The 14,727-nt window shown below is 43.2% G+C and overlaps 2 protein-coding genes and 1 pseudogene across 2 annotated transcripts in view; 1 reads left to right on the top strand and 2 right to left on the bottom strand.

Annotated features, from left to right (window-relative positions):
- Positions 1-14,727, bottom strand: part of TMEM108 (transmembrane protein 108) — a 245,803-nt gene that overhangs the window by 37,281 nt on the left and 193,795 nt on the right. The window lies entirely within an intron of this gene.
- On the top strand, positions 6,206-7,648 carry LOC102249608 (ribose-phosphate pyrophosphokinase 1). Its single transcript, XM_005863575.2, has one exon. It carries the CDS (start codon positions 6,314-6,316, stop codon positions 7,268-7,270), a length of 957 nt encoding a protein of 318 aa, XP_005863637.1. The 5' UTR covers positions 6,206-6,313; the 3' UTR covers positions 7,271-7,648.
- LOC102246925 lies at positions 11,064-12,008 on the bottom strand (annotated as a pseudogene).

The following is a 14,727-nucleotide window of genomic DNA, read 5'->3' on the forward strand; positions in this document are numbered from 1 at the left end:
GACTAGGAATCAAACCTGCCACCCACTTAGCAACACTGTCCAGGTCTTATTTTTTATTTCTAACCCTAGCTTTTATTGTACCAAAAGTTCACTTTTTTTTTCTTTATTGAAGTTTTAAAATTTTTGGTTCAGTATAGATTAATTTCTTAAAAATAAATAATCCATGGATTTTTAAAAATAAGAGTATATCAACTGTAGGGCACAAAGTTTGACATATAAACTATCAAATTAACCTTATTAAGCATATTTAAATCCTGTTTATTTCTAACTCTGTGATTTACTGATGACTAAATATGGTATACTACTTTTTCTACAGTTGTGTTTCTTTCCAGCTTTTGTCTTCTAATAGCTTTTGCTCTCTATTTCTATGCTATGTACATTATACATTATACATTATACATTCATTATAGATCACACCTTTTATAAAACAATCCTCTTTAGGCCAAACTTTCCTCCCTTGAGTTTTATTCTAACCAGTATTAATATTGTCATTCCTATGTTATTTTGCCTCTTTTATAATTTAAAAATATATTCTGTTTTATTTTTGTCCATTTTTTCTGTGCTTTTATTTGTAAATTTTTTGTGCCACTGTGCTTTTAGTGAATAGAGCATAGAGCTATAATTTGTTTTGGACGAAAGTCTTTGTCATCTAGCAATGGATTTTAATCTACTGCCATTTATTGACATAAATGTTAGGTCTTATGTCTCTCATCCTATTTTATGATTTCTATTTTGTTTGTTGTTTTAGTATTTCCTTACTTGCTCCTTTGTTTTTAATTTACATGTACTGCTATGTTCTGCCCTGGCTATATTTCTCTAGTTATCCATGCCGAAAACAAAACTTTGAATCTCTCCCTCACCTTTCCACCAATCCCACTGAAAATGGGAAATTTATCAAGATGGGTGAGCCACATATATTTCGGCTTCTAAACTACTGTACTTAAACAATCTGTTTCAAACAGTTACCAGCAAAAAATGTCAATTGTTCTTAATTATTCAATCGATTCAGCGATTTCAGTGTGCTGTGACACACAGGTATACCACAAGAATTTTTAAAACATGCAGTATCTGACTATTTATTCTGGGACACTGACCTCTTTTCCCTTAGATTGTCAAATAAAAAAATGATAATAATAGCTGTGCTGGTGTGAATGTCCTGTCTTGAACCATAAATATATAGGTCATATAATAGAGTTCCATCTTATTGGTCACATCTCATAATAAAGTTGCATCTGATTAGTTAATTCTTGGTACCAGAAATTCTTATATACAAATATAGGAATCTGATTTTTAAAAGTCACTTTGGTACAAAAAGGATAGGTAATTATTATTGTTAACTAGAGGCCTGTTGCACGAAGAGATTCGTGCAATAGGCCTTCCCTTCCCTTGGCTGCTGGCACCAGTTTGCCTCTGGCACCTGGGACTCAGGCCTTCGCTCTGGCCGGGCTCCGGCTGGAGCCGTCAGGCTTTGCTGCTGCAGCCCCGGGGCTGTCCGGCTTCGCTCTGCCGCTTGGAGCCTACTTGTGCAAATTAACCGCCATCTTTGTTGGGTTAATTTGCGTACTCTCCTGATTGGCTGTCTAGCGTAGCAAAGGTATGGTCAATTTACATGTTTGTCTATTATTAGGTGAGATATTTTCTTTTCTTTTTAAAAAAAATATATTTTATTGATTTTTTTACAGAGAGGAAGGGAGAGAGAGTTAGAAACATCGATGAGAGAGAAACATCGACCAGCTGCCTCCCGCACATCTCCTACTGGGGATGTGCCCACAACCAAGGTACATGCCCTTGACCGGAATCGAACCCAGGACCTCTCAGTCCACAGGCTGACGCTCTATCTACTGAGCCAAACCGGTTTCGGCAAGATATTTTCAAGTCAATCAAAATCATAACTAATTTTTTGTCAGGTTGGCAAAAATATATTTTTTAGTGTGCTGCAGAATTTCAGTAATTAATTTATGTGTGCTATGAGATGGAAAAGGTTGAAAATCGCTGTACTAATTAGCCCTAGTGCCAGGGACACTGTGTATTGGTTATACTTGAAATGTCATTTAAAAATAAAAAACTGCTTGAGGACAAATAATAAATTAGCAGATTTAACTCTATTTAATTACCATAAAAGAACTGGTCATAGTTTCCACTTTTTATTTTCCGCTGTTACAGCCTGAAATAATAACTTCAGAGCCCCTCACTATATTTAGCTTCCAATTATCCCCAGGAAAGAAAGACACCAAGAATCCCTTCTGCTCGGCTGGTGTGGCTCAGTGGTTGAGCATCGACCAGGAGGTCACGGTTCATTTCCCGGTCAGGGCACACGCCTGAATTGCGGGCTCGATCCCCAGTGTGGGGTATGCAGGAGGGAGCTAATCAATGATTCTCTCTTATCATTGGTGTTTCTATCTCTCCCTCTCCCTTCCTCTCTGAAATCAATAAAAATATATTAAAAACAAAACAAAAAGAATTCCTTCTCCCCCAGGACCATGACTCATCAGCCCTATTCACCCGCCCAGTCCTGCTGGACAGATCCAGTCAGTGTCCTCCTGGCTGATCCCATGTCCATGGCTTTGCTCTGGTTACATCCATAGTGAGCTTATCCACCCACCCATTTTTTTTCCAACGCTGTGCTCAAATCTCACTGATTTTCCTGACAACTTGCTTCTCAGACTGGCCAAAAAAGTGAAAATGGTTCTGCTTATTGGGTCTCACTTGCTGTCTTATAATAACTATTTATATGTGCCAATGTCTCCTCAGTTTGATTATGGGATCCTTCAGGGCAAAAATACTATCTTACAGTTCCATCCTGGGATTACTTGTTTTCAGGGGAAGATTTCAAAACTCATCCACAGATGAGGGCCAGGAAGATCGGGGTGACACTGCCAGACCTGATTCTCTCCCGGTGACTTTCAGAAACTTACTTCTCTTCTTTGGACCAACACAAGGAGGGTGAGCTCCAAAGCCACTTCAGAAGTTAACATTCTAAGACTAATAGTCATTTTGTAAAGGAGGAACTGAGGCACAGCCCAGAGAGAGAAAATGACTTGCTCAAGGTCACAGAGTTAATTAATGGCCCACGTATAATTAGAAGTTCAGCCTCCTGATCCCCAGCCTGCCATTCCTGTTTCAGAATGCTCTTGACTCACCCAGAGCAGCAGCACGGAATCTCGTCAGGACATTGCTCACTGAAAATACAGGGATTGCCTTGCTAAGAAACTAAACTCCCTAGAGAGATACAATTGACCCAGAACTTTGAATATCCTTAAACATATTATTTATTTACAAAAAAATTGTACGGTTACTTCTCCATTTCAGCTCCCAGGCACTAATTCCTTTTATGCCATGGCAAAGGCTAGTACTTGTTTCTCTCTGTTAAAAAAAGTTTTATTCTTGACCTTGGACCTGTCTGCCACGCTCTGTTGTCCCTTACATGTTTTTGTTTTTTTCCACTGGCTCTTATCTTTTCCACAAGAAAGACAAATGATAGCAGAGGCACATTAACTTCTTTGGACCTCTGTTTCCTTATCTGTAACCAAAAGGTGTTGAAAAAAAGGTCTCTCTGACTCTAAGAATATTTGAACGAAGAGGTAGGAGCAGAGTCAGGAAGGTGAGGGGAAAAGCACTGTTTTACCCTAGTTTCCCCCCAAAAGAAGTCTGAGACATGGCTTAACTGAAGTTCACGGTGCAGAGTGATTTCAGGGAACAGGTGCAGGGGACTGAAAAGAGTGAAAAGCGAAGGAGAGAAAGAACATCAAAGATTGTGTTGTTGAGTTGATCGCCACTAAGGACAGTTGGGGTTCAATCTTGCTGGGGAGCCTTGGAGAAGCTGTGTGGAATGTCCCTCACTGTCCTTTGAAGGGACAAAGGAAGAATCTGTCCACTGGCTCTGTCCCTCATTAGTGAAAAGATGTTAACCTGCTCACACGTCAAGAGTGTGCACACAACAGAGGGCCGAGTGGTCCCTGCAGTCATCCCACACGGCCGTGGCAGGGAAGTCGGGGCAGAACCAAGAAGATGTGGAGTCGGCTGACGCGGGTGCTGTCTGGTTACTTCTCCACGTGTCTGATTCCTGCAGCCACAGCTGGAGTGAAAGGTGGACTGAGAGGAGGGGAGAAGGGTGGGCTGAGGGGAAGTGAATTAGGGCTTGAGGTCCTTAGACCTAACTCAGTGCCTGGGTGATCCAGATAGAAGGAAAATTAAATCAGTCTGGGTGGACTGAGAGATAATGATATTTCCCAGAAGGCTTAAAAGAAGGGGGCAAAATATCATTCAAAGCAAGATGGTATTAAACATGATAACATTATTTATCTGCTCAAAACCCTTTAGAGCAAGAGTTCAAGTCTTAATGGCCATCAACTTTTCCTCTGACATCTTTCTTTCCTGTCCCTCCCTATCCCTGCTCAAGCCACACTGACCTCCATGCTGCTCCTCCAGCACACCAAGCAGGCTCCCGCTCAGGGTCTTGGCCTTGTCGTCTCCTCCTGCACTCCTTGTCTCTCCTCCTGCTGCTTTCTGCCAGTGTCATCTGAACCTTCGAGACCACCCACAGATGAAAGTGCACCCCCATCACCCTTTATCCCCTGACCTACTTATTTTCCCTTATAACACTTAACACTATCTCAGTTCATATTACATGTCTATTTTTACTAATTTCATTTTCAGTATTCTCCAGTGGAATGTACACATTACCAAGGCAACACATTTTTTCCCACCCCCACTGGTATATCTCCAACATCTAGAACTGTTCCTGGAAATAGCAGGTACTTGATAAATTAAAAACAAAAAAGAATGACAGGTTGAATAAATGAAGATGTTCAGATCTTGCTGATGCCGAATTTGTTAAAAAAAAACACTACAGGAGGGACTAAAATTTCTATAGAAGCACAAAGACTGTTAGATTACGTTCTTTCTGGATGGATGTAAATTGTCAGTGTAAAAAAGTGACAGAGTAAGGCTTGAGCTTTTTGGATCTGGAAAGATCAGTGTGTTATGCTAGGGACTCCGGGGGCTGAAGAGAGCCCATTCTGAAACACGCTGTATCCATTATCACCTCCTGCCCCTAGTGTGTCCCCACCCCAGGACTTCAGATGACATTCTGTCCTCTTGGCTAATTAGATCAGGGACCTATGCTATCTAGAATGTGTGAGTGTGTGCACGTGTGTGTGCATGGACAAGTGTGTGGACAAATTCTCTTCTAACCAATATGTAACTCAACAAAAACTGCAAAGATGTGCTATAGGATCTTCAGGCGGCAGCTCAGTAAGTGTGTCTCTGGCAGCAGGATGTGCAGGTATCTGAGCATGAGCAGAACAGCTAGTGGAAGAAGAAGGCTAAATGCAGGTGTTTTACTGATGAAGACCTCAAGAATTGGAAAAGATGGGAACTATTTAACATTTTGGCAACTCTCTATAGATAACAGATGGTTTGGGTAGTGAGTCTAATAAAGAGTCATTGAATACAGACTCTTAGAGGAAGGGTTAAAAGTAGGATAGGGTTTATATTAAGTAGAGGCAAGGGTCTGATTCTTAAATGAGGTGGGCTTGTCAGTAAACTGAAAGGATATCAGGGATGTTGTATGAAAATGCACACAGAGCATTACTGTGAACTCTAGTGGTATTACTTTATAAAGATGTTTTTAATCTTTTGAAATCACAAAATTCTAGCATTTGTTGTTTCAGCAGCCTGAAACTGGGATCAGACGATTCTGGAAAAATGTAACTAGCCTAGAATCTTGTCACCTGAGCTTGGTTAATATGGATGGAAGTAAGGGGTTCATAGATTTCCTAAAATTGTGTTTTATATGTAGCCATGTACATTTTTACATTTTTCTGGGGAAAGGGTAGAGAGCGGCCTTGGCAAATATTTTCTGTAAAGGTCCAGATAGCAAATACTTTGAATTTTATGGGCTAGATGGTCTCTGTTGCAACTATTCAACCCTGCCCATGTAGTGCGGGTGTAGCCATAGGTAGTATATAAAAGGATGGGTGTGGCTGTGTTCCAGTATAAATTTATCTAGTCATAGAAGGTGAGCTGAATTCCGCCTTCGGAACATAGTGCCATCCACAGAACTCTCTGCAATAATGAAAATGTTCTATGTCTGTGCCGCCACTATGGAAGCCACTAGCCACACACGGTTATTATGCACTTGAAGTGTAGCTAGTATTACTGGTGTGCTGAGTTTCTAATGAATTAACATTAAGACTTTTAAGATGGTGGAGGGGCAACACGAAGCCTTTAGTACTGTCTCTGGGCTGACTTCGGTTCGGGTCCCGCCGCAGCAGTGATCGCCAGCAAACAGCGCCTAGGGTAGTGGGCCAAGATGCCGAATATCAAACTCTTCAGCGGCAGCTCCAACCTGGACTTGTCCCAGAAAATTGCTGACCGCCTAGGCCTGGAGCTATCCAAGGTGCTGACTACGAAATTCAGCAACCAGGAGACCTGTGTTGAAATTGGCGAAAGTGTCCGGGGAGAGGATGTCTACATTCTTCAGAGCGGCTGTGGTGAAATTAACGACAACCTGATGGAGCTTTTGATCATGATTAATGCCTGTAAGATTGCTTCAGCCAGCCGGGTCACTGCAGTCATCCCATGCTTCCCTTATGCCCGGCAGGATAAGAAGGATAAGAGCCGGGCTCCCATCTCAGCCAAGCTTGTTGCAAACATGCTCTCCGTCGCAGGTGCAGATCATATTATCACCATGGACCTTCATGCTTCTCAAATCCAGGGCTTTTTCGATATCCCTGTGGACAATCTGTACGCAGAACCAGCTGTCCTGAAGTGGATACGGGAGAATATCTCTGAGTGGAGGGACTGCACCATTGTCTCACCGGATGCGGGGGGAGCTAAGAGAGTTACCTCCATCGCAGACCAGTTGAATGTTGACTTTGCCTTGATTCACAAAGAACGGAAGAAGGCCAATGAAGTGGACCGCATGGTGCTGGTAGGGGACGTGAAGGACCGGGTGGCTATTCTAGTGGATGACATGGCTGACACTTGTGGCACAGTCTGCCATGCAGCCGACAAACTTCTTGCAGCTGGAGCCACCAGAATTTATGCTATCTTGACTCACGGGATCTTTTCTGGCCCGGCCATTTTTCGCATTAACAATGCATGCTTCGAAGCAGTAGTGGTCACCAATACCATCCCTCAGGAGGATAAGATGAGGCACTGTCCCAAAATACAGGTGATCGACATCTCCATAATCCTAGCAGAAGCCATCAGGAGAATTCACAATGGGGAATCTGTTTCCTACCTGTTCAGCCATGTCCCTTTATAACAGAACACCTCCTGAGGCTTTCGAAAAATAAAGCGAACCCCTCCCCTTGTTTTCCCTTGGTGTTGGATGAAAAAGTCAGCAGAAGCCCCAGCTTGCTCTAGGAGCTTTCTACAGCCCATGCCAGGTATATTAACGTTTCTCCAAAATTAGGGAAAGACAGATTGAGACGAACTGCTTGGGTTTCTTACCTGCATTGTCTCATTCCAGCTTCTTTAATTTTGTGGGCCTTGCAGCTTTAAATAGAGCTCAGCTTCTGCAAGATTTCAGACTCTGAAGGGTGTTGTGTGTGTGGGTGTTTGAATGGGGTTAGGGAAGCTCAGACTACTTGTCACGTGAATGCTTCTGGGATTGCTAGGTTCAGAACTACTAGCAACAGAGCCAACCAAAAAATAAAACAAATAAAGCTAACCCAGTCCCTCCACCCCCGTAACATGTGACAAGTTCGCTAAGGTCTATACTAAATTACAACAAGAGCCCTAGGAAGCCCAGAATCCAGCTCTGCTTGCTGGTCTTCTGTGAGGCAGGCAGCTCCCAGGTGGGGGCCTGCGGAAGGCAGCACACAGTGCAGTGGATACTTCTTGGGAGGAAAAAAGCCTGACCCTCACCCTCTGCCTTAGTCCCTTTTGTACCTGTTCCTTTTCCATTTGGTTTCATCTTCAATCATCTTGACCTTTTGCTGGCTAAATATCTCCTCGGGCAAAAATACTCATTGTACCATAGTCTTCTGAAAAACAAACCTCACCTTTTGCTGTGTATTCTTTAACCGTTGCATGAGGTTATTTTGCTGTAGCTTAATCTTAGCCCACTACCACCGTGGTGGAAGGTTCTAGGTCAGCCGTGGGCAAACTACGGCCCGCGGGCCGGATCCGGCCCGTTTGAAATGAATAAAACTAAAAAAAAAAAAAAGACCGTACCCTTTTATGTAATGATGTTTACTTTGAATTTATATTAGTTCACACAAACACTCCATCCATGCTTTTGTTCCGGCCCTCCGGTCCAGTTTAAGAACCCATTGTGGCCCTCGAGTCAAAAAGTTTGCCCACCCCTGTTCTAGGTGGTGGTGTAGTGCTTTTTGATTAAGTGTTTAATTTTCATCTTATTTCCCTGGATCTGTTTGGCCTCTCAAATGACCTGAAGTTTCTGTTAAGATTGATGTAACTAGCTCTGGTAGAGGAAACTAAGAAAGTATCTGTGTGTGATAAAAAATAATTAAGACTTAATAGCCACCGGGCTCTTGGCACCATACTGGACAGTACAGGCCCAGAACTTCCATCGCAGAATAAGAGGCAAAAAAGCCACAGGCTCCCCAAGAAGGGAAGCTCCCCTGCAAGGAGAGGTGTTGCCCCCACACAGAGCTCCCTGGGGCCTTGCCATCATGGCATATGCAGTCATTCAAATCTTGCCTGGATGGGGTCTTGATGGACTAGTGTCAGGGACTGAGGAGGGGGCATGCCTCTAGGACACTCGGGAGCAGTCCTATACTTGGAGCACTGCAGGAGGCACACTGTCTTCGCTCTCTCTCAATTTATCTGCCAGAAATAGTTTAAACAGTGACACTAATGGTCACCACTTCCCTAATGGTTCCTTGGTTACAGGAGCACGCTGTGCAGTGTGACTAATCAGCTTACAGGATAGGAAGAAGACTCAATCTAAGTGACTGCGCGATCAATGGCTAATATAAAAGGGCTTTACGGTGTACAGGTTATTTTTTTCCTTTAGAAAGCCTCGAGATATGCCAAAACCTGGCTCTAAGTTTAACTTGGGGCTAAAAGCATTTCCCAATAAGGCTGATTATTGTAGCACCAGAAGGATCGTGTTCTAATGCCACTTCCTCCCCTCTCCTCTGGAGGCAGCCCAGGTTGAGATGGGGATCTCTTGTCTCTGAGCTTCACTGTTGGTATCTCCCGCCACATATTTCCACGCATCCAGCTTTCCTTGTTTGGTGAGCATGTCAACCATCCCCTAGAGTTGGTGGGAATGAATGTGTCAATTCACATTTGGTGCCTCGACTCCAAGAAGTTCTCTCTTGTCAATTTTTGTCACGACTAGAGCAAGAGTTATACAGTGACTTTTCCAGATAGGCAGTATCCCTCTTCAACAGAAGTACTCCCCGTGGGGTCTCTAGCCTCGGTTAAGCCTGCAGCTTCTGCCAAGCTCCAAGAGATGAGAGGATGCAATGGAGAAGCCACTTGGCTCTCATGCAGTGCCCTGCTCACTACAAGGAGTGGCTCCTCCAGTGGCAAATTGGATGCCTTGCCCCCCTCTAAGGATCCTGACTCCTCCAGGGAGAGCATGATTCAAAGCCCCAGCCAACAGTTTGAATTCAAAGCTTCAGCACATATTTTTGACACAAATTGACTTCTGGTCGGATCTCTTGGTGCCTGAGACTACCCATCCTCCTTCACTAGAATTCCCCTGAGGAATATTAATAAGATTGTTTCCTCTGATTCTTGAGAGTTAATTAGGCTTGTGGCCAGGGAAGTATGTGCATCATGGAACACAGGGGGAAGCCAGAAGAGAAAGGAGTGATAATCAATACAATTCCTTGGGGGGCCGCATGGATATGCAGCCTACAGTCTATAAATGGAACTGATATAGCAGCTAAGGGCAGTTCCACATGCCTTCTGATCCCCAGCGGGCTCTGACAGACAAAGAAAGGCAATACTTTGGCTCTTTAATCCACACTGCAGTCTGCACTGGATGTCGTGTTGATGGTTTTAGGAAATAGAGTCATCTGTCTAGTTTCTCTGCCTAAGAATGTTCCCTCAGAGGAATAGTTCATTAGGATGGTAAATTCCCCCCACAAAATAATTGGCAGTGGAAGAGACCTATGAAGTCTGGATCAGATCCGTAACCGGGAGTTTCTTTAGTCCAGCATGGTTTTCATTACCAGTGATGACATCTGATGACAGCGAGCATCCTCATATAAAGCAACCACCACACTAAATGTCAGTATCTTCCTTTTAGCAAAATATCTTAGTAGCCTGCGGCCTGATTTCCTTGAGATCTACTGTGTTTTCTTCCATATCTAAGGGCTAAGGGACATGTGTACACTGTTCCTTTTGCCTTTTTATTACAGACCTGTATAAACCCACATAAAAGTAGGCAGAATAATACTATGAACGTCCATGTACCCACAATGATCAACTCCTGGCAATCCTGTCTCATCTAAACTCCCACCCCTTCCCTCCTCTCCTCCATTGCTCTGAGGTAAATGCCAGCTATTATGTAATAATAGCTATATTTTTAGGGATCCCTCATAATCCCCCTTGTCTGATGTCTATTTCCCACTTCTAATGTTTTATTTTGAAGTGAATCCCTAATATCATACTTTTCAGTGATCTTTTTCTTCCTCCAACCTGATAGGTTTTGTTATAAAGCTATTATTTGTTAGCTTTAATAGACGTGAACACATTAAAAAAAACAGGTGCCACAATTAACATGCAATCAGTGCATTCCCCATAAGGCTCTATTACAGCAATGAATCGAATTCTAGAAACACCATAAGCGAACTTACTTAACTAACGGAGGCGATCATACAACACAAAGACTCCACGCCTGGTGCAGGTGCCCACAGCTTCTCACTCTGTTATGAAGCAGCACCAGAATCATAAAACTGCTCGGTTACTCCATCAGGCTTCGCCATGTCAGGAGTTGGTTACCCACGGATCATTTCTAAAAGCTTTTGGATGTGAATACTATCAATATCAGGAGCTTTATAACCATCTGTCTATTGCAATGGACAAATACAGCATTAAGATCACACACAGGCATGACACTGTGTGTGTGTGTGTGTGTGTGTGTGTGTACAGCTGGGTTCCCATGGAGGCGATATTCAGTCACTCACCCATGTCTTCTTCATGATAATCATCCCCTTTCACTTTGGATTCTCTTAGTGAAGCTCCAGTTCTTTTTTTCTGCAGAACATTCTTTTGTTTTAGGGACCTGCTTCTGTTGATTTCTCTTCTTTCTTCTCTCTCTTGCTGTTATAGCCCTGCTCCTCTTCATTGTAATCCCGTGTAACTTTTATATCATAACCGCTCTCCTGTTTTCTTTCCTGATCCTTTGCCTTATCTTTCCTTTTCTTCTTGCTTGTTGATCATTCTCATTCATCTCTGCTTCTTCTTTGTCTTTATGTTTCTTCTCCTTTTTATGCCACCTAGGGGATGGTGAGCGAGATGTTCTTTTCGGAGACCTGGGCTTTTAGGAGATCGTGTGCCACTCCTGCTTCTCCGGTGGCGTCTCTTGGCTTGCGCTTCTGGACTGTTTGGCTGCTCTATAAGTTTTTGGTGGTGGTTTGGAATGTTTCTTTAGTTGTCTTCTTTCTTTTTGTCTCTGGGTTTTGATGTGCTCCTTGACCTTCTAGCTTTCTCTCTGGAATGAGGTCTCTGTCTTGGACTTTTGGATTGCCACCTAATCTTAGAGTGTGATCTCCATGTGTTTCGTGACGGCCTGTGCCATGAAGATGAGGGAGTCCTCCCTCCCAGAAGGTGATTTCGATCTTGAGTGCCGGCATTTTTCTTCTTTCCTACCTGGTTGATGGCAGCAGGAATTAGGGACTCTGCTTCCCGTACTCTCTTCATGGTGCCCCTGTTTCTTTACTAGAGGGATCCGATTTCAGACATGGTGAAACAAGACCAGCAGCGACACTAAAATCCTCTAACATGATGTGTCTACTTATGGCCTTGTTTGCTGACATGACAAATTAACATTCTTCTAGTTATACCTGGAAATAAGCATTTGAAATAGATACTCCTCTAGGTCTGTGGCTGAATTTTTGTGGTTTTTTGTTTAACTTTGAAAGGTTATATATACGCACTAACCTTTTCTGATGGCTAACTAGGGTTTAATTACAGAAACAAAATTTCAAATGAAACTGTCTTTGGCAGTGAGTAAAAGCATATTTTGAAGTAGAGTTGTATACTTTTTCAGAATGTGCTTGGGAATTTCCCCCCTGAAATAATCTATTCCACACCCACACCAGTGAAAGCTATCAGCCCATCCCTGGGTCCATCTGTAAAAGAAAGTTATCTCTTGTCCTGATTTTCAATTTTCCCCTTTCATCACTTTGTTTAAGTGTTGGAAAAAGGAGGTATGCATTTTAAATTGACCTTCATATGCTTTTAAAATAAGACAAATGTACTTGACAATGTACTTTAAAGTTTTTATTTGCTCTCAAGTCGTATAAAACCAGTAAATTTGTGATACTGTTTTTGTGGTAGTAATCTTATGTCTACAGTGACTCCATGTTAAAGGCAAAGTAGTTAGGCAATTGTTTTCTTAGTTACAGGCGTTTTGTGCAGTAAAATCAAAAGTAGGCTGCAGTCTGGCCATGTTGGTACAGTTTCTGAAACTGCTCTTCCAAGACTTTGATAATAAAACCCTTAAACTTAAAACAAAGCAAGATAAAAACACAGGTGCGACCTGGTCAGCATAGGAAGCAGGAGTTAGAATTGAGTGAGGCAACAAAGCAGGCTCCATTCTCCAGCAAGGGGTGGGTATAGTTGGAAGACAGTATTTTATTTTAGCAAAAGCAACAAAACAAAGCAAATATTCTACTTCCAGTAGCAGCAATAACAAAATAAAATAAAAATAAAAACACAAGTTATACCCTATCTGATCAGACACTTTCCTATAAAACCAGATGGTTTTATCGTCCAAGATTTTCTCCTATGTCATCCTAGAAAAGGATTTTTCCAATAAAACTAACTATAACCCACATATCAAATAAACCACATTCTCTTTTCATCTCTATCTCTGTCACACACACACAAACACACTACACACACATAAATATGGTTTCCCCTGCTTAACATTTCCTGTTACTTTAATTTCTTCCCCCCGTCTCTGCCTGCCCAGGGGCTCCCCTGGCCGAAGCTGCTTTCATAGCAACACAGTCACACACACAGCGGCCACTGCCCCGCAGGGTCCCACATGGGAATGGACTTTGGCCAAGAGAACACTTCTTATCTAAAGGCAACTTACTTATCTTTAAAAAAGTTGTCTTCATGAAGAAAATTGTGTGTACCCAGCACACTTTAGAGGAGATAAACAGCTGGAGGTATTTTTAATGCTTCTTTTCCTCCTCACATTATTGTGATAGTTTCTTTTCCAGAGCAACACTGCCAGATGCAAAGGATGAGGGATAAAAAACTGGTTCCACAGAGAACCTGTGTGGCATCGGCCCTGCATCAAGTTCATCTTCTCTATGTGGAGAGGAAGTAACCACACACTGTCCCATAGGCCTTTTCCCTGGGAATCCTCTCACTGCCTGGAAACGTTTAATTAGCAATTAAACATCCCCTCCCAGGATGGCTCTTGGACGGATGCCGCCTGTGGAGGCAGTTTTGGGTGAAGGCTGGGGGCCTTCAGTTAGTGTGCCTGCGAGTTATGATAAGAGCTATTTGAAACTTTTTGTTTGCCTTAAAAGAAAACAGTAAATAAAGATGAGGCTAAGCAAACAAAGGAAAGGGTAAGTAAAATCTCTCTCCAAAGACGTTCCTATGTGATTAGCAAAGCTGCTCTGAGTTGAACCCGGGAGGGGAAGGAGCAACTGGAAATGGGGCTTTTGCCACTTCCAGGATCTTCGTCCTGATTTCTCTGGGGCTTTTCTGCGAGGCCTTGAGACCCTGTCTGCAGAGCAGAGACCCAGCGAAGCTCTTCTGCCGGCCACAGCCTGGATGTCAGCCTGGCTCTAGGCAGCAATGACCTCATGCTGCAATGTGTCACCTGCTGAGAGCACAGGATTGATCTTTCTCAGCAAAGAGCCCCAACCTCATTTCCAAGATTCCTTCTCTGATTTTAGTGACACAGACCTGGAAAATGTGCCAGGGCATCAAGCAATAGTGGGGGTGCTACTGTTCATTTCTTTTTAAAAAACAGACATTTGCCTTTCCCCTTGCACCCACCGACCCCCAACATGGCTAAACAGAATGTAGCAATGGGGGGGGGGTATGTGACAACACAAATACTAGTGTTGTCACAAACAGTCTGAAATTCACTCAATCATTTCTCAAACACTTATTTACCACTCACTACTAGATCACACTGGATTATGAAAACGATTAAACAGTCCTGACACTCTTAGGCAGCTCATGGGGGTGGGGTTGGGCATGCAGATAAATCAACAAACACCACCGCAATGTGATAAGGTTAAAACAGAGGTATGGGTTTAACACAGTGAGATAAAAGGGAGGAGTGAACAACTACCTCTCACCGTCTTCCTCCTTTAGATTCCTTCCTCCTACGCCCTATTATTTGGGGAACCTGTGGCATAGAAGGTTGGGAAGGTGTTGTCCAGGGCTCAGTCCTACATTACATGGACCCTGCCAGGAGCCCAGGCACTCACAGTCAGAAACGCACTGCTTCCCTCCGTCTCCTGCTCTCTGAGGGTGGACTGGCTCTGTCTGCAGCTTACGATGGCCTGACGGCAGGAGATATGAGATGGGAGGATGAGG

This window comes from Myotis brandtii, unplaced genomic scaffold, assembly GCF_000412655.1.
Source record: "Myotis brandtii unplaced genomic scaffold, ASM41265v1 scaffold18, whole genome shotgun sequence".
NCBI classification, from domain to species: domain Eukaryota; kingdom Metazoa; phylum Chordata; class Mammalia; order Chiroptera; family Vespertilionidae; genus Myotis; species Myotis brandtii.

Coding starts and splice junctions, on each gene's coding strand:
- LOC102249608 (XM_005863575.2), top strand. CDS start 6,314: ATGCCGAATATCAAACTCTTCAGCGGCAGCTCCAACCTGGACTTGTCC.